This window comes from Salmo trutta, chromosome 16, assembly GCF_901001165.1.
Source record: "Salmo trutta chromosome 16, fSalTru1.1, whole genome shotgun sequence".
Classification (NCBI taxonomy): Eukaryota; Metazoa; Chordata; class Actinopteri; order Salmoniformes; family Salmonidae; genus Salmo; species Salmo trutta.
In genome coordinates this window covers 31,061,423-31,085,026 of record NC_042972.1, presented here as the reverse complement: position 1 = coordinate 31,085,026, position 23,604 = coordinate 31,061,423, and the positions used below count along the sequence as shown (strand labels likewise).

The window sequence follows — 23,604 nt, the reverse complement described above, 5'->3', positions numbered from 1 at the left end:
GCTTTTATTTCTTTCATCACAGTGGGTCAGAGGTTTACATACACTCAATTAGTATTTGGTTGCGTTGCCTTTAAATTGTTTAACTTGAGTCAAACATTTCAGGTAGCCTTCCTCAAGCTTCCCACAATAAGTTGGGTGAATTTTAGCTATTGTTTGTACAGATGAATGTGGTAACATCAGGCATTAGGAAATTACTCCCAAGGATGAACCAGACTTGTGGAGGTCTACAATCTTTTTTTCTGAGGTCTTGGCTGATTTTCTTTTGATTTCCCCATGATGTCAAGCAAAGAGGCACTGAGTTTGTAGTTTGAAATACATCCACAGGTACGCCTCCAATTGACTCAAATGATGTCAATTAGTCTATCAGAAGCTTCTAAAGCCATGACATATTTTTATGGAATTTTCCAGGCTGTTTAAAGGCAAAGTCAACTTAGTGTATGTAAACTTCTGACCCACTGGAATTGTGATACAGTGAATTATAAGTGAAATAATCTGTCTGGAAACAATTGTTGTAAAAATGACTTGTGTCATGCACAAAGTAGATGTCCAAACCGACTTGCCAAATCTATAGTTTGTGAACAAGAAATTTGTGGAGTGGTTGAAAAACAAGTTTTAAGGACTCCAACCTAAGTGTATGTAAACGTCTGACTTCAACTGTTTGTGTTGACACCTTAGGATTTATCAGTACTCATAAAGGAAATGTAGAACCCTTAATTATTCAAAAACTAAAAATATCGTCATACCGTCCAATTTTTAAAAAATGACCTTGATATATTTTTGCAATATCGCCCAGCCCTACCTCACATTTTTATTTGATTTATTAGGATCCCGATTAGCGGACGCCAATGGCGACAGCTAGTCTTACTGGTGTCCGAAACATAGTGAATAATATAAACTGCTCAAAAAAATTAAGGGAACACTTAAACAACACAATGTAACTCCAAGTCAATCACACTTCTGTGAAATCAAACTGTCCACTTAGGAAGCAACACTGATTGACAATAAATTTCACATGCTGTTGTGCAAATGGAATAGACAACAGGTGGAAATTATAGGCAATTAGCAAGACACCCCCAATAAAGGAGTGGTTCTGCAGGTGGGGACCACAGACGACTTCTCAGTTCCTATGCTTCCTGGCTGATGTTTTGGTCACATTTGAATGCTGGCAGTGCTTTCAATCTAGTGGTAGCATGAGACGGAGTCTACAACCCACACAAGTGGCTCAGGTAGTGCAGCTCATCCAGGATGGCACATAAATGCGAGCTGTGGCAAGAAGGTTTGCTGTGTCTGTCAGCGTAGTGTCCAGAGCATGGAGGCGCTACCAGGAGACAGACCAGTACATCAGGAGACTTGGAGGAGGCCGTAGGAGGGCAACAACCCAGCAGCAGGACCGCCACCTCCGCCTTTGTGCAAGGAGGAGCAGGAGAAGCACTGCCAGAGCCCTGCAAAATGACCTCCAGCAGGCCACAAATGTGCATGTGTCTGCTCAAACGGTCAGAAACAGACTCCATGAGGGTGGTATGAGGGCCCGACGTCCACAGGTGGGGGTTGTGCTTACAGCCCAACACCGTGCAGGACGTTTGGCATTTGCCAGAGAACACCAAGATTGGCAAATTCGCCACTGGCGCCCTGTGCTCTTCACAGATGAAAGCAGGTTCACACTGAGCACGTGACAGAGTCTGGAGACGCCGTGGAGAACGTTCTGCTGCCTGCGACATCCTCCAGAATGACCGGTTTGGCGGTGGGTCAGTCATGGTGTGGGGTGGCATTTCTTTGGGGGGCCGCACAGCCCTCCATGTGCTCGCCAGAGGTAGCCTGACTGCCATTAGGTACCGAGATGAGATCCTCAGACCCCTTGTGAGACCATATGCTGGTGCGGTTGGCCCTGGGTTCCTCCTAATGCAAGACAATGCTAGACCTCATGTGGCTGGAGTGTGTCAGCAGTTCCTGCAAGAGGAAGGCATTGATGCTATGGACTGGCCCACCCGTTCCCCAGACCTGAATCCAATTGAGCACATCTGGGACATCATGTCTCGTTCCATCAACCAACGCCACGTTGCACCACAGACTGTCCAGGAGTTGGCGGATGCTTTAGTCCAGGTCTGGGAGGAGATCCCTCAGGAGACCATCCGCCACCTCATCAGGAGCATGCCCAGGCGTTGTAGGGAGGTCATACAGGCACGTGGAGGCCACACACACTACTGAGCCTCATTTTGACTTGTTTTAAGGACATTACATCAAAGTTGGATCAGCCTGTAGTGTGGTTTTCCACTTTTAATTTTGAGTGTGACTCCAAATCCAGACCTCCATGGGTTGATAAATTGGATTTCCATTGATTATTTTTGTGTGATTTTGTTGTCAACACATTCAACTATGTAAAGAAAAAAGTATTTAATAAGATTATTTCTTTCATTCAGATCTAGGATGTGTTGTTTAAGTGTTCCCTTTATTTTTTTGATCAGTATGTTTAAGACAAAATCATTTCCAATTTAAAAACATGAACATGGGGTGTGTGTGCATCTGTCAGTCAGTACTTACACACAACAAGTAGGTCACATTGGGGAATGGGGATGTGCCTTCAGGTGTTGCTTTATTAGCTTTTTTAAAACAAGGTTTGCTGTTCACTTGCCCTATGTAAGATGGAAGGGAGTTCCATGCACTCATGGCTCTGAATAATATTGTGCGTTTCGTTGAATTTGTTCTTGGGAACTGTGAAAAAACCCCATGGTGGCATGTCTGGTGGGGTAAGTGTGTGTGTGTCCGTGCTGTTTGTAAGTTGACTATGCAAACAATTTGGAATTTCCAACACATTCATGTTTCTTATAAAAACAAGAAGTGACGCTGTCAGTCTTTCCTCAACTCTCAGCCAAGAGAGACTGGCATGCGCAGTATTAATATTAGCCCGCTCTGTTCTGGGCCAGCTGCAGCTTAACTAGGTCTTTCTTTGCAGCACTTGACCATATGACTGGACAATAATCAAAATAAGATAAAACTTGAGCCCACAGGTCTTGCTTTGTGGAGTGTGGTGTCAAAAAAACAGAGCATCTCTTTACTACAGACAGACCTCTCCCCATCTTTACAACCATTGAATCTATATGTTTTGGCCATGACAGTTTAACACAAAGTAATTTAGTCTCCTCAACTTGTTCAACAGCCACAATATTATTTTTGGATGCAATGTTCAGACATTCACAGAAGTAGCTACAGCATAACACAATCATACAAACCAGAAAATGTAGGCTACATTTGTCATAGCGCTAACTGAGGAAAGATTGATGTAACACAAGCGGTCATAATTTTATAACTCTTGTCTGACAGAAACAACAATTTGAATTAGTTAATAGCAATTACTATTTATAATTAGTCACATAACAGGTGAGCTCACCAATGATAGAAATAATTGATACAAAAAAACGCTTTCTAGAAATTGAAAATAATTCGACGATGGGTAGTTTGTGCCATGTTTGTTTTTTAACATCAACCAAATATGATAATAAGAGGAGATGATGAGTTTGGTCTGTTTATAGTATGCATGTTGAAGGGGGTGTGTCGTCTATGATCATTCACTTCCCTTTATTCACTTCCGGAAGTTTACCCGAAAGATGAGTGAACCATTCCTTTCCCTCCTTTTGTTATAACAAATTTGTTCTGAGAGATGTTTATGTGACACCCAGAATGCATTGTATAATGTCAACAAACATGGCGCCACACGTAGCTGGCAAATAGCTTAGCATTGTACTGATTTATAATGAGCTAAACTTCAAAAAAGTATTTTACACACACCATAGGTGTCCATTACAATCTATGCTATAATCGGAATGCATTATTTGTCATCAGTACTTGAAAATGTGAATTAAACTAAGTACATTATGCTCCATACTTACTGTATGTGCCTACAGTAGAAATGATACATGTTATTGTCACGGGAATTTCCGAATCCCAACGATAATAATAATTAACAATCAATAAGCCTTGACTAATCCCCAAGGTTTGTAAGACACTGGGTTAATAATAATTAGGCAAGGACTCAGCTTTCTGCAAAAGGTCTGTTCAGTTTATTCAGAGAACGTTCTGAAGTACATTACACAAAGTAGTTCATTTTATGCTCCCTCCCCGCTTACGCACATACCTCCACACAAACCGTAGATATCCTACGTACACCCATACACACAAACAGTAGGTGAATAGTATCCCTCCCCGGACTTCTCACCACTGTTAATCACTATCTAGCGCTGCCTGTTCCTTTCCCCCCGAGATTAGGGGGACCTTGAAGGTTACTCCCTGTTTCTTCCAAGCCTCTTCAGGTCGGGTCACACACACGTCTACAGTTCCGTTAGTCTAACTAACACACACACACACACACACACACACACACACACACACACACATATTTCCCTTCCTCCCGGGTTTTCAACTAGACCTTATGGGCCTTTCGTTCAGTACTTTAATTATTCATTACACATGCTACATAACTATTAATTACTAATCAGTATGGATTCTTTATTCATTTACCTTTTATTATATAATTCCCTTATCAGTTATACAGAAAATAAGGAACTTACTTTGATAGGAACTCTCTCTCGCTCTCTCGCTCTCCTGCTTGATCTCTCTCGCTCTCTCGCTCTCCTGCTTGATCTCTCTCTCTCTCGCTCTCTCGCTCTCCTGCTTGATCTCTCTCTCTCTCTCTCGCTCTCCTGCTCGATCGCTCTCTCTCTCTCGCTCTCCTGCTCGATCGCTCTCTCCAGCTCGCTCGCTCGCTCTCTCCAGCTCGCTCGCTCGCTCTCTCCTGCTCGCTCTCGCTCTCTCCTGCTCGCTCTCGCTCTCTCCTGCTCGCTCTCGCTCTCTCCTGCTCGCGCTCACTCTCTCCTGCTCGCTCTCTCCTGCTCGCGCTCGCTCTCTCCTGCTCGCTCTCTCCTGCTCGCGCTCGCTCTCTCCTGCTCGCGCTCGCTCTCTCCTGCTCGCGCTCGCTCTCTCCTGCTCGCGCTCGCTCTCTCCTGCTCGCTCTCGCTCTCTCCTGCTCGCTCTCGCTCTCTCCTGCTCGCTCTCGCTCTCTCCTGCTCGCTCTCGCTCTCTCCTGCTCGCTCTCGCTCTCTCCTGCTCGCTCTCGCTCTCTCCTGCTCGCTCTCGCTCTCTCCTGCTCGCTCTCGCTCTCTCCTGCTCGCTCTCGCTCTCTCCTGCTCGCTCGCTCGCTCTCTCCTGCTCGCTCGCTCGCTCTCTCTCCTGCTCGCTCGCTCGCTTTCTCTCTCTCCTGCTCGCTCGCTCGCTTTCTCTCTCTCCTGCTCGCTCGCTCGCTTTCTCTCTCTCCTGCTCGCTCGCTCGCTTTCTCTCTCTCCTGCTCGCTCGCTTTCTCTCTCTCCTGCTCGCTCGCTCGCTTTCTCTCTCTCCTGCTCGCTCGCTCGCTTTCTCTCTCTCCTGCTCGCTCGCTCTCTCTCTCTCTCTCGCTCTCTCTCTCTCCTGCTCGCTCGCTCGCTCGCTCTCTCTCTCTCCTGCTCGCTCGCTCGCTCTCTCTCTCTCCTGCTCGCTCTCTCTCTCTCCTGCTCGCTCTCTCTCTCTCCTGCTCGCTCTCTCTCTCTCTCTTTCTCTCTCCTGCTCGCTCTCTCTCTCTCTCTCTCTCCTGCTCTCTCTCTCTCTCTCTCTCTCCTGCTCGCTCGCTCGCTCTCTCTCTCCTGCTCGCTCTTTCTCTCCTGCTCGCTCGCTCTCTCTCTCCTGCTCGCTCGCTCTCTCTCTCCTGCTCGCTCGCTCTCTCTCTCCTGCTCGCTCTCTCTCTCTCTCTCCAGCTTGCTCGCTCTCTCTCTCTCCAGCTCGCTCTCTCTCTCTCCAGCTTGCTCTCTCTCTCGCTCTCTCTCTCTCCAGCTTGCTCTCTCTCTCTCTCCAGCTCGCTCTCGCTCTCTCCTGCTCGCTCTCGCTCTCTCCTGCTCGCTCTCGCTCTCTCCTGCTCGCTCTCGCTCTCTCCTGCTCGCTCTTGCTCTCGCTCTCGCTCTCTCCTGCTCGCTCTCGCTCTCTCCTGCTCGCTCTCTCCTGCTCGCTCTCTCCTGCTCGCTCTCTCCTGCTCGCTCTCTCCTGCTCGCTCTCTCCTGCTCGCTCTCTCCTGCTCGCTCTCTCCTGCTCGCGCTCTCTCTCTCTCCTGCTCGCTCTCTCCTGCTCGCTCTCTCCTGCTCGCTCTCTCTCTCTCTCCTGCTCGCTCTCTCCTGCTCGCTCTCTCTCTCTCTCCTGCTCGCTCTCTCCTGCTCGCTCTCTCTCTCTCCTGCTCGCTCTCTCTCTCTCTCCTGCTCGCTCTCTCTCTCTCCTGCTCGCTCTCTCTCTCTCCTGCTCGCTCTCTCTCTCTCCTGCTCGCTCTCTCTCTCTCCTGCTCGCTCTCTCTCTCTCCTGCTCGCTCTCTCTCTCTCCTGCTCGCTCGCTCGCTCTCTCTCTCTCCTGCTCGCTCTCGCTCTCTCTCTCCTGCTCACTCTCGCTCTCTCTCTCTCCTGCTCGCTCTCGCTCGCTCTCTCTCTCTCCTGCTCGCTCGCTCGCTCTCTCTCTCTCCTGCTCGCTCGCTCTCTCTCTCTCGCTCTCCTGCTCGCTCTCTCTCTCTCCTGCTTGCTCTCGCTCTCTCTCTATCCTGTTCTCTCTGTCTGTGAATATGAAAGTTCAGGTTGTGTAAACTCTGACATTGAGTCATAGTAGAGGAACTTTGTGGTGAGGGCCTCTATAGAGAAATGGAAAAAGCCTCAGTCCTGGTTGAAACCGACTGGTGTATCTGCAGGGCAGAGGGAGGGAGAGTTGCCAGTACCAGATCTAAAGCACAGCATAGCTATCATTACTACTGAACACAAGGCATTATGTAGCAGCAGCACACTAGCCTAGACTCACCTTCCCATGAGTTGATATTTGGTAGCTGACTTGATTAATGTGATTATAGCTGTTCTTTAATTTCCATCTAATGACTGTAGGCTAATTCAAACACTGATGGAATGGTGGCCTTTTGTCATGATAAATCTTCTGTTCCTATGAACGTCACATGTTGGTGCTCATGGGTCCTTTTCCATGGAAATGCCCAGTACTACTTCTGAGTTATACTGTTTACTTTCTATCCTTGGGCTGCCAGTGCCACTTCACCATATTCCTTCATCCAAATAAGGAACAATCCAAATTGTGCGTGAGGAGTTCCTGAAGGGGAAAAGCAATATTTGAAAAGGGGGGAAGAGTGACATGCTGCTCGCTGTCTGTTTCTCTTGTGCATGAATATTTTAGTGAGTGTGTTTTGACAGGCTTTCCGACAGAGCTGTTTTAGTATGCATGTGGGGTGTGCAATTAATGTCTCCTCACAAGCGGAACAGATGAGAAGAGCGAGGGGAAAAAAGTAGGTTTCAACCCCACCAGCAGGGGAATGGAGTCTCAGTCCTCTCTGTCTGCCTGCCTTCCCTTGGGGAAAGGATGCCTGATGGATACAGACAGAGCTGGAATTATCTTCTAACGCCTGCCTCAAACTCTCTCTTTTGCTTATGTTACAGTTTCAACACCATGTCTTACAGGTCTGCCAACGAACTGCCACTTAACTGAGCATGTTTGTCAATGGCTCTTTTGGTTAGAGACATTCCTGAACTGCTCCAATGTAATGCAGCAGCTGAAGAGAGGTTATCATACACTGTCAGTCATAATACAGGCTAGCTTAAGCTCTATTAGTTGACCCCTCGTCAACCAGTGCATAGGCCTACTGTTTAGAAGTATTTCAGGCCTTATGCATTGGAAGATTTTAAGAGCAATGTTTGAAGGTTATAAATGTGTTATTATGGCTGTTCATGTAATGGCCCATCGTTTACCACTAGATGGCAGTGATGGCATGCCTGTAGCAGAGGGATCTTTTCTGGAGGACACAAACACACACACACACACACACACACACACACACTATTAGCATAACTAACAGGATTCCGGTTGCATATATGCATTGCATGTCATTTTGATATTAGGTTAAGCATCTTAATTTTACCTAGGTCTATAGCCAGTGTGTCCAATATTAATCTGCTGTGGTCACTCTGCGGTGACTGGCATCCACACCTCTCTACGTCGGGGCATCACAGTCAGACAGCACCCAGACAGCCAATTATCTGTAGGCCTGGCTGGCTCTTTGTCCTGGCTGCCCAGTGATGGGCGGGCGGACAGGTGGCTGGTCTGTGTGTGTGTGTTTGCTTTAATTGGCTTTAATGCTCTGATCTCATTACCACAAAGGCATGGGTGTCCTAACAGGGTTGCTGACAGTCACGGGTCAGGTCTCAGGTCAGTCTACCTCATAGCAGAGCGGACAGGTAGATATGTAGACCACAGTGATGTCATCGTTTACTCCGCTTATTAGACTGTTTGAGTGGAGACACAGCAGGTCTATGGTGCTCTTTAGTGTGGTAATAGGGAGAGGTCCAGTGGAAAGCAGCCAGAGTCTACCTGTCTGATTCGATTGGCCAGAAGCATTAAGCCTACATGGGAAATGGCCTGGAATTAAAAGCATGTTTCAAAGTTTATTCGCTACGTGCACAGGATACAACCGGTGTAAAACTGTACAGTGAAATTCTTACCTTGAGAGATTTTTCCAAACAATGCATTGATAGTAGTAGTAATAATAATATACACTTAACAAAAATATAAACACAACATGGAAAGTGTTGGTCCCATGTTTCATAAGTTTAAATAAAAGATTCCAGAAATTTTCCATATTCACAGAAACTTTATTTCTCTCAAATTATGTGCACAAATTTGTTAACATCCATGTTAGTGAGCATTTCTCCTTTACCAAGATAAATCCACCTGACAGGTGTGGCATATCAAGAAGCTTATTAAACAGCATGATCATTACACAGGTGCACCTTGTACTGGGAACCATAAAAGACCACTCTAAAATGTGCGGTTTTGTCAAACAACACAATGCCACAGATGTCTCAAGTTTTGAGGTAGCATGAAATTGGCATGCTGACTGCCGGAATATCCACCAGAGCTGTTGCCAGAGAATTTAATGTTCATTTCTCTACCATAAGCCAATGTCGTTTTAGAGAATTTGGCAGTACGTCCAACCGGCCTCACAACCGCAGACCACATGTTACCCAGGACCTCCACCTGCGGGATTGTCTGAGACCAGCCACCAGGACAGCTGATGAAACTGGGTTTGCACAAATGAAGAATTTCTACACAAACTGTCTCAGGGAAACTCATCTGCGTGCTCGTCGTCATCACCAGGGTCTTGACCTGACTGCAGTTTGACATTGTAACCAACTTCAGTGGGAAAATGCTTACCTTCGATGTCACTGGGATGGTGGAGAAATGTGCTCTTCATGGCTGAATCCCGGTTTCAACTGTAACGGGCAGATAGCAGACAACGTGTATGGCGTTGTGTGGGCGAGCGGTTTGCTGATGTCAATGTTGTGAACAGAGTTCCCCATGGTGGTGGGGTTATGGTGTGGGCAGGCATAAGCTACTGACAACGAACATAATTGTATTTTATCGATGTGCATTCAAATTGCCAGAGATACCGTGACGAGATCCCGTGTGGCTCAGTTGGTAGAGCATGGTGTTTGCTACGCCAGGGTTGTGGGTTCGATTCCCACGGGGGACCAGTACGGAGAAAAAATGTATGAAATGTATGCATTCACTACTGTAAGTCGCTCTGGATAAGAGCGTCTGCTAAATGACTAAAATGTAAATGTAAAATGAGATCCTGAGGCCCATTGTCCTGCCATTCATCCACCGCCATCACCTCATGTTTCAGCATGATAATGCACAACCCCATGTCGCAAGGATCTGTACTCAATTCCTGGAAGCTGAAAATGTCCTAGTTCTTCCATGGCCTGCATACTCACCAGACATGTCACTCATTTGAGCATGTTTTGGGATGCTCTGGATCAACGTGTACGACAGTGTGTTTTCATTCTCTAAGTCTGATAGTAGTTTTAACCTTCCAGACTTGGAATTGTATCATCTCGCTACCCAAGGCATTTACTTGTGACATATAGTTAAATGCACAAAGGAGGAACAATGGGTACATAATGAAGATGCACATGCTCATCCCCAGAATCCTTTTGTCTATTTTCAAAGGATAAAGCTTTGGACATTAACAACAATATGAAAGAAAATGAAACTGATTCTACAAGAACCAATATCACTCCGTAAAAACACAACCCTATGGAACAATCCTTGGATAGTGTTTCAGAATTCACCGATAACTTGGTCACCATGGAAAACTTGGTAATAGGAAATATTAATTTATTTCCACGACAGAATTAAAAAGCAATTTTGGACTGACCAATGTAGATATTTTTAAATACATGCAACTTAAAAGTTTCGTATCACAAAATTTCTATTTGAAATCTTTTGAAAATCAGAGCAATCTTGAGGGAATCCTAATTTGAGTCAGAAGAGGATATTCATAAACTCAGCAAGAAAAGAAACGTACTCTCACTGTCAACTGCGTTTATTTTCAGCAAACTTAACATGTGTAAATATTTGTATGAACATAACAAGATTCAACAACCGAGACATAAACTGAACAAGTTACACAGAAAGGCCTCTTTAGTGTCCTAAGTTTTCATAACTGTGACCTTAATTGCCTACCGTCTGTAAACTGTTAGTGTCTAAATTTGCTTTAGGAGTAGTGCGTGACCCTAGGGTGGCAACACAAACACTTTTTCAGGACCCTGTCTTTCAAAGATAATTCGTAAAAATCCAAATAACTTCAGATATTCATTGTAAAGGGTTTAAACACTGTTTCCCATGCTTGTTCAATGAACCATAAACAATTAATGAACATGCACCTGTGGAACGGTCGTTAAGACACTAACAGCTTACAGATGGTAGGCAATTAAGGTCACAGTTATGAAAACTTAGGACACTAAAGAGGCCTTTCTACTGACTCTGAAAAACACCAAAATAAATATGCCCAAGGTCCCTGCTCATCTGCGTGAACGTTCCTTAGGCATGCTGCAAGGAGACATGAGGACTGCAGATGTGGCCAGGGCAATAAATTACAATGTCCGTACTGTGAGACGCCTAAGACTACAGGGAGACAGGACGGACAGCTGATCGTCCTCGCAGTGGCAGACCTCGTGTAACAACACCTGCACAGGATCGGTACATCCGAACACCACACTTACGGGACAGGTACAGGATGGCAACAACAACTGCCCGAGTTACACCAGGAACGCACAATCCCTCCATCAGTAAACAGGGCTGAAAAGTGTCTGGTAGCAGGAATATACAGTGCATTTAGAAAGTATTCAGACCCATTAACTTTTTCCACATTTTGTTACGTTACAGCCTTATTCTAAATTGATTAAGTTGTTTTTTGTACTTTTTGCAACTAAAAAAAGTATTCAAATAAAAATCGAATCAAATTGTATTTGTCACATGCGCCAAATACAACATTACAGTGAAATTACTTACAAGCTCTTAACCAACAATGCAGAAGTAAGTGTTAAACTGAAGTTTATTTGAGTAAATACTTTATCAGAAAAATAAATCCTAATTAATGAGCAACAATAAAATAACAGTAACGAGGCTATATACAGGGGTACCGGTGCGGGGGCACAGGTTAGTCGGGGTAATTGAGGTAATATGTACACTACCGTTCAAAAGTTTGGGGTCACTTAGAAATGGCCTTGTTTTTGAAAGAAAAACACTTCTTTTTTGTCCATTTAAAGTAACATCAAATTGATCAGAAATACAGTGTAGACATTGTTGATGTTGTAAATGACTATTGTAGCTGGAAACAGCTGATTTTTTTTTTTAATGGAATATCTACATAGGCATACAGACTCCATTATCAGCAACCATCACTCCTGTGTTCCAATGGCACGTTGTGTTAGCTAATCCAAGTTTATCATTTTTTAAAGGCTAATTGATCATTAGAAAACCCTTTTGCAATTATGTTAGCACAGCTGAAAACTGTTGTCCTGATTTAAAGAAGCAATAAAACTGGCCTTAGACTAGTTGAGTATCTGGAGCGTCAGTCGTTTCCAGCTACAATAGTCATTTACAACATTAACAATGTCTACACTATTTCTGATAAATTTGATGTTATTTTAATGGACAGAAAATGAAATGTCCTTTTCTTTCAAAAACGAGGACTAAGTGACCCCAAACTTTTGAACGGTAATGTACGTTTCTAATTTTGTCCGCCATTTTCATTGCAAGTTAAAGCGTACTGTTAGCTAGCTAAAGTTATCTGGCTGGCTCACTAGCTAACATTACATGTATGATCTGTTTAGTAATATTATTTGTATCTCAGAAAGCCATTTGCATTCCTAGTTATAGCCAATGTTCCCTCAAATGTTTTCTGCCACTGAGCAAGTTTTAGATCTGCTGAACGGATTCTTGAACGTTGTGAACATTCTGCCACTGTGGCTTGCCATCAAAAACAACAGAGAAAAATGCATCCCATAACATTTTAACATGGAAGTAGCTGTTCTATCATTAAGCCTACAGTAGCAGCAAATGTGTGGTGTTCAATGTAGGCCTACATTCCATGAGACTTTTGAAAAAAAAAAACATGCAGGACTTGACATTAATAACCTGTTTATCCACTTGTCCTTCAGACAAGGTGACTCAAAATGTTTTTGGTTTGTTTGATACAAGAAACCACTTTACAAATGAAAATTCATTATTATTGCCAAACCATTATTAGAGAATCAGACAAATTATGCTACGCTCTGCCTATTGGCTACTTAACTTAATCAAGACCATCTCAAAATGCAGCACTGCCCCTTTAAGACATAAACAAAGCTCTTTACCTGACATGCTTTTCAAAGATGGCTAGAAATGCAAACATTTTGTGCTCTTGTGGGAAGCAACCACTCCCCCATTGTTGACTAGAAATTGCCTATAACTGGGAAAATAGCTAACTATCGAGCAAATAATATGAACAAATGTGCACAGATGGCTACATGCAGCTTTCGCTTTGATCTCAAAACCAGCGCATCTACTCGCAATAAACACACTCCAGTTCAAAGTGAATGGCACAGATCCATACAGTGCCCTGGGAAAGTATTAAGACCCCTTGACTTTTTCCACATTTTGTAACATTACAGCCTTATTTTAAAATGGATTAAAAAAATCCTTAGCAAACTACACACAATACCCCGATAATGACAAAGAAAAAATCTAAAATACCTTATTTACATAATTATTGAGACCCTTTTCTATGAGACTCGAAATTGATCTCCGGTGCATCCTGTTTCCATTGATCATCCTTGATGTTTTTACAACTTGATTGGAGTCCACCTGTGGTAAATTGATTAGATATGATTGGAAAGGCACACTCCTGTCTATATAAGGTTCCACAGTGGACAGTGCATGTCAGAGCAAAAACCAAGCCATGAGGTTGAAGGAATTGTCCGTAGAGCTCCGATACAAGATTGTGTCAAGGTACAGATTTGGGGAAGGGTACCAAAACATTTCTGCAGCATTGAAAGTCCCCAAGAACACAATGGCCTCCATCATTCTTAAATGGAAGAAGTTCGGAACCACCAAGACTCTTCCTAGAGCTGGCCACCCGGGCCAAACGGAGCAATCTGGGGGGGAAGGGCCTTGGTCAGGGAGGTGACCAAGAACCCGAGTTCCTCTGTGGAGATAGATGGTTGTCCTTCTGGAAGGTTCTCCCATCAGGCCTTTATGGTAGAGTGGCCAGACAGAAGCCACTCCTCAGTGAAAGGCACATGACAGCCCGAGTTTGCCAAAAGGCACCTAAAGGAATCTCAGACCATGAGAAACAAGATTCTCTGGTCTGATGAAACCAAGATTGAACTCTTTGGCCTGAATGCCAAGCGTCACATCTGGAGGAAACCTGGCACCATCCCTACGGTGAAGCGTGGTGGTGGCAGCATCATGCTGTGGGCATGTTTTTCAGCGGCAGGGACTGGGAGACTAGTCAGGATCAAGGGAAAGATGAACGGAGGAAAGTACAGAGATCTTGATGAAAACCTGCTCCAGAGCGCTCAGGACCTAAGACTGGGGGCGAAGGTTCACCTTACAACAGGACAACAACCCTAAGCACACAGCCAAGACAACGCAGAGTTACTTCGGGACATGTCTCTGAATGTCCTTGAGATGCGCAGCCAGAGCCTGTACTTGAACCCGATCGAACATCTCTGGAGAGACCTGAAAATAGCTGTGCAGCGACCCTCCCCATCCAGAATGGGAGAAACTCCCCAAATACAAGTGTGTCAAGCTTGTAGCGTCATATCAATAAGACTCGAGGCTGTTATCGCTGCCAAAGGTGCTTCAACAAAGTGTTGAGTAAAGGGTCTGATACTTATGTAGATGTAATATTTCTGTTTTAAATTGTTATACATTTGCAAAAATTCTAAAAACCTGTTTTTGCTTTGTCATTATGGGGTATTGTGTGTAGATTGATGAGAAAACACCCAGATGTAATCAATTTTAGATTAAGGCTGTAACATAACAACAAAATGTGGAAAAAGTCAAGGGGTCTGAATACTTTCCGAATGCACTTTAATAAATTGACCATCTCGGCCTCAATTTCTAGCCAGTTGTTTTCCTAACTACTTTCTGCTGCCCCTTTAATTCAGCCTGAAACAGCCCAAAGTCATAAGATCTCTGCAGTCCTTCCACTGTGAACCCCTATTAGTTTCAATTTCAGTCAGCCTGGGAATGTCTTGTCTTTGTCGTGGGCCTATTGGGGCGGGGGGGTTGGATTAATTGCTTCCAATCAGCCACCTTAACAACAATTGCAACCGACAGGCCGTCTCTCATCTCACACAAAATGGTGGGGAGAAAGATTTGATGTCTGGGTCTCTTTGACTGACTTTGTCCTTCCTGTTCTCTCAATCTCCTCTCCTCACCGTCAGTGTCATTTGACTTTGATTTGCTCTTTGTGGATGGATATCTAGTCTACTCCATAGCCCAATTCTTATTAAGCTAACACATGGACGGAGTCGGACTTCACATAGGCAATACTACGTGCCATGATTGTAAGGGTCTATCAACTGTAGTGCAGTGCAGCTTTGGTTCACAATCACACAGCCTCTTAGCTCCATCCATCCCATCACAACAGTCAGTCAACACACATACTGCACTGTACTGGAGCCTGATCACACAAGATTTATGGGGGCAGCAACTTTCAAAATATATGAGCGAACAAGCAATGTTTTATACTCTACTCTGAAGATGATGTCCCACGTCATCCTGTTTCTGTGGAACTTTTAAATATGTTGGACTACACAAACTAACCACGAAAGATGAAATTGCGAGGGCATTGCTGTAGTTTGAAACCAGCAGTGCTAAATCAACCTAGAATGAGGACACTAACGGTGTCCCCACTACTGTGACAGGATGGGTGGTGAATCCTGCCACCAGAACCCGGAGAGGAGAGAAACCCACCCTACTGTGTGTTAGGCTGAGAGAAACTCAACTGTGTATACCTACCCTGTGTGCTACTTCAGCATCAGTCAAGAGGTGCCGGTTTCCCGTAGACAGATTATGCATAGTCCTGTATTAACAATATTTCTAAATGAAGAATCTCCATTGTGATTTTTTTTTTGTCCAGGACTAGGCTTAATCTGGGTCTGGGAAACTGGCCCAAACTGTGGTGTTAAGTGGACCTCATGTAGGCTACCCATAGACAGTGAGCTGATGATCCATTCTTTAACCGGCCTGTTAACCAAGGATTCATCAGGAGACTAAATGACCCCATGCCACATTGCCAATCCAGACTAATATTTAGATTTGTAGTCCTGCCTGGCTGTTAAATTGTCATGTGTGATACTTGGCTAGGCAGAGTGCATGGGGCTCCATCATTATGTACATCTCTTCTCTTCTTGGACTGTAATACAAAGGTTAGGCTTTTCTCCTCCTAGCTGAAAAACAAGTATGTGTCTGTGCCCCCGCACTGTCCTCCCTAAAGCGCTAATGCTTTAGCGATGAGCAATTGGAAAATGGGCTGATTTTGAGAATAATTAATTCCTAGAAGTGATACCCGGGAGGGAAGAGCAGCAGAGAGACCGGGAGCGGGGAAGATGAGTGTAAATAATTATTACATGTCTGCTAATAATGAATTACCTCTGCCAGCCATACCTTTTTATTGTTGGAGAGCCCTCATCTGTCAGAAAAGGCCCTCGCACCTTCAAGCAAAGAAATGCTTTTGAAATGACTTTTCTTCCCAACAGCTCTCAGGAGACCTGGTTTAGAGAGGAACTGGGGTGGAGAGAGAAGGAGAATCGCACCATTTGTGAGAGGATGCGTCTGCATTAGGAAATAATGAGCATTCTAAAGCATGGGTAGGAGCATAAACAACGGTTGTTAAAGTTGACTGGAGGGAAAATTGAGGGACCTCTGGCAGTTTGCGTAAACTCTAGCTATGTTTTTGGTGGTGTTGATGTGATGGAGCTTACACCGTGTGATGTGCTGAATTAGTTTTCTGAGGCTTGGCGATGCAACTTGACAACTACACCGTCCAATTACGGCGCGGATAGCTCCACTGTCTTCCCATTAACCAACGAGCCAGTTGTTCGCCTGGGCCAATATAAGGGCACTGTCAACTCTCCTCAGCCTCTTCTTTGGATTGATGCCTAGCTCAAGAGCCCAGTGAAGCCAGCTCTGTGTTTCAGAGCAACTGTTGGTTGCAACTGTGGTTGGCTTTGAGAACACAGCTCTCTGCATCGGACAAACTGACTGGCAGAATTCTCCTAGTGCGTTACATATCTCAGACATAAACCTAACTTTATATATATATATATATACACACACACACACACACACACACACACACACACACACACACACACACACAGCTAGAAGAAGAGGTGAGAGCAAGAAGGATACTCCAAAATCTCCTGATTGCCTGTAGTCTCTCTGGGGTGTGTTATCTGTAGTGGAGGAGAGATGAAATCAAGTGTTACTGATTGTGTTTGTGTCTGCCACTGTGTGTCTGCGTGTGTGTTGTCTGTGCATGCGCGCACAAGTGTGTTTGTGTGTGTGTGTGTGTGTGTGTGTCAGTTGCGGTCTGTGCCGTTTTTCAGATGAGGGAGGACGTTTTTGTTTTATTTTTATTTTTTTATAAATGAACATGGCCTTATTTCTATTACAGCATATTGGATGACTGTTGTTCATATTCTATTCACCCAGTTCAATGTAACATTGATAGATTTAGGCTACTACATAATACTAGAATTGTCCCTATACCCATCATGAGGTTGCAACAACTTTCATTCGTAGGCTAGGTTTTCAACGTAGGTGCAAAATTCGAGAAATCAAGGTGACAGTAATACATTCTATACTGCCTTGCACACTTTTGCCTGCATCTAGCTGATCTAGGATGTAACCATTACTCCAACAGTTGCAAATTAACTAATTTCTATTGGACAAATGCAGGTATGTTTATCCCTATTTCGTTCCGTTTGCTTCCATTTAAGAAATGTTTTTCAATTGAATCGCTGTAATGAATACACCCCTGATCACCCGCAAACACAGTTAATTTTCATAGCAGCCACATACAAACAGTATGATCACTTCGCTCGTTGTATAATTCCTTCTCGCATCTACGTGCTCTCCTCCTCTCACCTTATCCCTTCACCTGTGGACTTTGACCAGGCGAAAAAACCTTTCCAAGCCAAACCTTCGTACCATAACTGCTACACTCAGCCTACATCTTTGTCACTGTGAAAGTAAAGAAAATTAAAATAAATCTCTCATGCTTTTTCATGTTTGTAGAAATGTATTTGTTCAAAACTGTTCAACTATTGTCTTTCTCCCTCTTTGAGTCAACTACTCACCACATTTTCTTCACTGCAGTGCTAGCTAGCTGTAGCTTATGCTTTCAGTATTAGATTAATTCTCTCTTCCTTTGATTGGGTAGACATGTCAATTTATGCTGCAAGAGCTCTGATAGTTTGGAGGATGTCCTCTAGAAGTTGTCATAATTACTCTAAGTCTATGGAAGGGGGTGAGAACCATGAGACTTCTAGGTTTTGTATTGAAGTCAATGTACCCAGAGGAGGATGGAAACGGTCTTCTGGCTAAACCATGGTGCTATCCTGGAAAGTGCTGTTGAGGCTACTGTAGACCTTTATTGCCACTGCTACGGTAGACCTTCGTCAAAACAGTGTGTTTTAATTATTTGGTGACGTGAATATATTTAGTATAGTTTTATCTAAAAAGGATAACTTAAAAAAAAAAAAATTCACAACTAAAACATTAAAAACATTTACTGAGGATGCTTCTCCTCTGAGGAGCCTCCACTGGTGTGTGTGTGGGCTGTGAGTGATAGCAGGAGCTCTAAATAATATCATTAGCAAGCGAGCGCTACATTTTGGTAACAAGCCTAGGGAGGGAAGGTAGGTAGGTAGTATCAAAAACCTAGGCAACAGTGACTAGGGTCTGGTTTCAGTGGCGGACTATTTTGGTATAGAAGAACTACGCCACTGCCAACGCCACTACCTTATCCGCTTAAATAAAGCAGTAGCTAGCAAGATGGAGAACGCAGAGGTTATTCTTAATGAGTGCACCTTCTCTAAAACCACTACAAACTTTTTGCCTGCAAATGTTGGTTTCCAATCACGGTGTTCTGCCTTGTGATTTGTTTGGAGAGTTGTCTGTCTGAAGAGGGCCCCGTATCGAAGTTGCCAAAAGAGACATTGAAACCAGACCCTAGTCACTGTTGCCCAGGGTGGGGTTTCCGAGACTGAGCGAAAAGGGGAGAGATGGTTAGATAGTGGGACAAAGCCGTGGGAGGGCAGGGGCCATCTCTCCTTTTATTTAAATGGATGTAGCTGTTTCTTATCATAGCCTGGCAGTATTGACACAAGCCCTGTTGACAACCAACACCTTTTATCATGCTCATGTAGGAAGGTGGGCGATACACGCAGCCAAGACAATATAACTTGTACATCGACAGCCTGGACAAAAGCAGCATCCATATGGGCCGTTTTTATTGTTGGTTGTGTACTAAGCCGCTAGGAACACAGCCATTGTGATTCATTCTAATACTTGCATGGCCCAGCCACTGGTCAGGAAGGCAATTAAAGGGATGTTTTGTTGGTTGGGGAGTAGACTATAGCCCATACCTAGAGACACTTGTGACTTTCTTCACCATTTTTTGATCTTGTATTCCCCTGTACCAAGGCCTGGCTACTTTATGGTATTGAAATGTTTATTCAAAAAAGTGTAATGGGGAGAGCGAAAGGAGCAAGAGAAAGGAATTATGGATGGTTTAATTATAAGATGTGTGTGTGTGTGGGGCTGTCAGGGATGTTGATGAAGAGCGCTAGATGCCATCTGTGCTCCCTCGCCATGCCAGCATCCACAGGCGGGACCAGTCACACCAAGGAAGACCGTCAAAGGCCTACAGGAACAGCGCCTAGCCCAGAAGCCATGTCTCTGAGATCTGACCTCGTGCCATTCTTATGTCACTGTATCACCAGCTACCAGACAGACTGCAGCAAGACTGGAGCCCAGTGTGATTGACAGCTCGCTGTCTGATGTCCACACGTACTGATGTTGAAAGATTCTCCCATTCCTTCTGTTGTTCTCTTGTACTGGCTGGTCTGATTGGAGGACTGGGAGGATGGATGGAGATTTACACTGTGTACCAAACATTAGGAAAACCTGCTCTCTCCATAACATAGACTGGCCAGGTGAATCCAGGTGAAAGCTATGATCCCTTATTGATGTCACTTGTTAAATCCACTTCAATCATTGTAGATAAAGGGGAGAAGACGGGTTAAAGAAGGATTTTTAAGCCTTGAGAAAATTAAGACATGGATTGTGTTTGTGTACCATTTAGGGTGAATGGGCAAGACAACATATTTAATTTTAAGTGACTTTGAACCAGGTATGGTACAGATGTAGGATCTTAATTTGAGCCAGTTTGCTTCAGCAGGAAAATAATCCTGCAGCAACAGGAAATGTGAATTATTATGTTGATTATAATTAATGGACATTTATGTAGAGGTTGATACATTTTTCGTTAGGGCAAATCATGTTTGACATTTCAAGTGGAAATTACAAACTTTAGAAACCTTTTTTAAACCTAAAATACACAAGTTTTTATTGTAGGAAAATATTAAGCAATAAAAAAGTGAGTCAGTTAAGATCTTACATCCTCTAGTATGTGCCAGGCGAATGGTACCAACCAAAGGACATCCAGCCAACTTGACACAATTGTGGGAAGCATTGGAGTCAACATAGGCCAGCAAAATGTTTTGTTCACACAGTGTATATGTACTGAACTTAATATTTGACATGTGTTTTGGTCTAATTTTGTATCCATCTGTGCCTCACTCTCTCTCTCACACACACACACACACACACACACACACACACACACACACACACACACACACACACACACACACACACACAGGTGCCCGATGACCAGTGTCGCTACATCATTGGCAGTATCCTGAGCGAGGGAGATGAGAAGCCTGACGAAGAGCTCCAGAAGCTGTATGAGAAGTTTGGCTTCAATGTGCTGTCCTTTCCCGAGGTGCCCCTGGCTGTGATCACCACCTTCCCCTCCACCACCCCCCTGTCCCACTGGCTGGCACCCTACAGAGTCTACCCCGAACTCCGCGACTACATCATGGTATGTACCATACATCATTGGAAGTTACCTAGTCCTCTTTATTCCTATGTGGTACCAGAGAGAATGAGGTGTAGCGAGAGGGTCAACTGGGCCCAAAATTGGTCTTCTCCAGCAGATGATGTTTTTGTTGTAGTTTGCTCACCAAGCGAGGAGTTTTTGTACGGAAGTCAATGAGAGCTTGTCGAATGTGTTTATTTGCTACATGTGGCTTATTTGATCGGATAGAAGTTTCGTAATGCTTAGGTTGTTACGAGTATACTAATATTTAAAAGTAGGACACGTGACATCCCGGCAACTTAACAGTTGTGCCTGTTATCACAGTCGTATATGCCCTCTCATTGGCTAGAAGGGTGCCACCTGATCTTGCCGCCTCATGACTGCTTTCCATTTTTGAAGACATTTATTTTCATTGTTAGAGCGGATGGTGGAGTATCTGGTCAATATAATGGATAATCTGTGGTGGTACATAAGGCTTACATCCGATTGGCTGTTGTCAAACTGTCGTCCTCTATTCTGTCTTTGTCAAAAGTCCTCCATGTTTGTGCTGTATATGTTCAAAATCAATTCAAATCAAATTTTATTGGTCACATACACATGGTTAGCAGATGTTAATGCAAGTGTCGCGAAATGCTTGTTCTTCTAGTTCCGACCATGCAGTAATATCTAACAAGTAATCTAACAATTTCACAATAGCTACCTTATACACACAAGTGTAAAGGAATGAATAAGAATTTGTACACATAAATATATGGATGAGCGATGGCCGAACGGCATAGTGAAGATGCAGTAGATGGTATAGAGTACAGTAAATACATATGAGATGAGTAATGTAGGGTAGGTAAACATGATATAAAGTGGCATTGTTTAAAGTGACTAGTGATACATTTATTACATCCAATTTTTCATTATTAAAGTGGCTAGAGATTTGAGTCAGTATGTTGTCAGCAGCCACTCAATGTTAGTGATGGCTGTTTAACAGTCTGATGGCCTTGAGATAGAAGCTGTTTTTCAGTCTCTCGGTCCCAGCTTTGATGCACATGTACTGACCTCGCCTTTTGGATGATAGCAGGGTGAACAAGCAGTGGCTCGGGTGGTTGTTGTCCTTGATGATCTTTTTGGCCTTCCTGTGACATCGGGTGGTGTAGGTGTCCTGGAGGGCAGGTAGTTTGCCCCCGGTGATGCATTGTGCAGACCTCACTACCCTCTGGAGAGCCTTGCGGTTGTGGGCGGAGCAGTTGCCGTACCAGGCGGTGATGCAGCCCGACAGGATGCTCTCGATTGTGCATCTGTAAAAGTTTGAGTGTTTTTGGTGACATGCCAAATTTCTTCAGCCTACTGAGGTTGAAGAGGCGCTGTTGCGCCTTCTTCACCACGCTGTCTGTGTGGGTGGACCATTTCAGTTCGTCCGTGATGTGTACGCCGAGAAACTTAAAACTTTTCACCTTCTCCACTACTGTCCCGTCGATGTGGATAGGGGGCTGCTCCCTCTGCTGTTTCCTGAAGTCCACGATCATCTCCTTTGTTTTGTTGAAGTTGAGTGTGAGGTTATTTTCCTGACGCCACACTCCGAGGGCCCTCACCCACCTCCCTGTTGGCCGTCTCGTCGTTGTTCGTAATCAAGCCTACCACTGTAGTGTCGTCTGTAAACTTGATGATTGAGTTGGAGGTGTGCATGGCCACGCAGTCATGGGTGAACAGGGAGTACAGGAGAGGGCTGAGAACGCACCCCTGTGGGGCCCCAGTGTTGAGGATCAGCGGGTTGGAGATGTTGTTTCCTACCCTCACCATCTGGGGGTGGCCTGTCAGAAAATCCAGGACCCAGTTGAACAGGGTGGGGTCGAGACCCAGGGTCTCGAGCTTAATGACGAGTTTGGAGGGTACTATGGTGTTAAATGCTGAGCTGTAGTCGATGAACAGCATTCTTACATAGGTGTTCCTCTTGTCCAGATGGGTTAGGGCAGTGTGCAGTGTGATTGCGATTGAGTCGTCTGTGGACCTATTGGGGCGGTAAGCAAATTGGAGTGGGTCTAGGGTGTCAGGTAGGGTGGAGGTGATATGGTCCTTGACTAGTCTCTCAAAGCACTTCATGATGACGGAAGTGAGTGCTACGGGGCGAAAGTCGTTTAGCTAAGTTACCTTAGCTTTCTTGGGAACAGGAACAATGGTGGCCCTCTTGAAGCATGTGGGAACAGCGGACTGGGATAGGGATTGATTGAATATGTCCGTAAACACACCAGCCAGCTGGTCTGCGCATGCTCTGAGGACGCGGCTAGAGATGCCATCTGGGCCGGCAGCCTTGCGAGGGTTAACACGTTTAAATGTTTTCCTCACGTTGGCTGCAGTGAAGGAGAGTCCGCAGGTTTTGGTAGCGGGCCATGTCGGTGGCACTGTATTGTCCTCAAACCAAGCAAAGAAGTTGTTTAGTTTGTCTGGGAGCAAGACATCGGGGTCGGCGACGGGGCTGGTTTTCTTTTTGTAGTCCGTGATTGACTGTAGACCCTGCCACATACCTCTTGTGTCTGACCCATTGAATTGCGACTCTACTTTGTCTCTATACTGACGCTTAGCTTGTTTGATTGCCTTGCGGAGGGAATAGCTACACTGTTTGTATTCGGTCATGTTTCCGGTCGCCTTGCCCTGATTAAAAGTAGTGGTTCGCGCTTTCAGTTTTGTGCGAATGCTGCCATCAATCCACGGTTTCTGGTTGGGGAAGGTTTTAATTGTTGCCGTGGGCACAACATCACCGATGCACTTGCTAATAAACTCACTCACCGAATCAGCGTATACATCAATGTTGTTCAAATCTATCTGGAACATATCCCAGTCCACGTGATCGAAGCAATCTTGAAGTGTGGAAATGATTGGTCAGACCAGCATTGAACAGACCTGAGCACAGGCTTTTCCTGTTTTAGTTTCTGTCTATAGGCTGGGAGCAACAAAATGGAGTTGTGGTCAGATCTGCCGAAAGGAGGGCGCAGGAAGGCTTTGTATGCGTCGTGGAAGTTAGAGTAACAATGATCTAGAATTTTTCCAGCCCGGGTCGCACA

General features: G+C 44.6%; 1 protein-coding gene across 1 annotated transcript in view; it reads left to right on the top strand.

Annotated features, from left to right (window-relative positions):
- LOC115150531 (testis-expressed protein 264) overlaps positions 1 to 23,604 on the top strand; it is a 123,055-nt gene that overhangs the window by 7,712 nt on the left and 91,739 nt on the right. Inside the window, exon 2 of the mRNA XM_029693938.1 lies at positions 20,336 to 20,557. Coding sequence (XP_029549798.1) covers positions 20,336 to 20,557 — 222 coding nt within the window. The remainder of the gene's footprint in view (positions 1 to 20,335; positions 20,558 to 23,604) is intronic.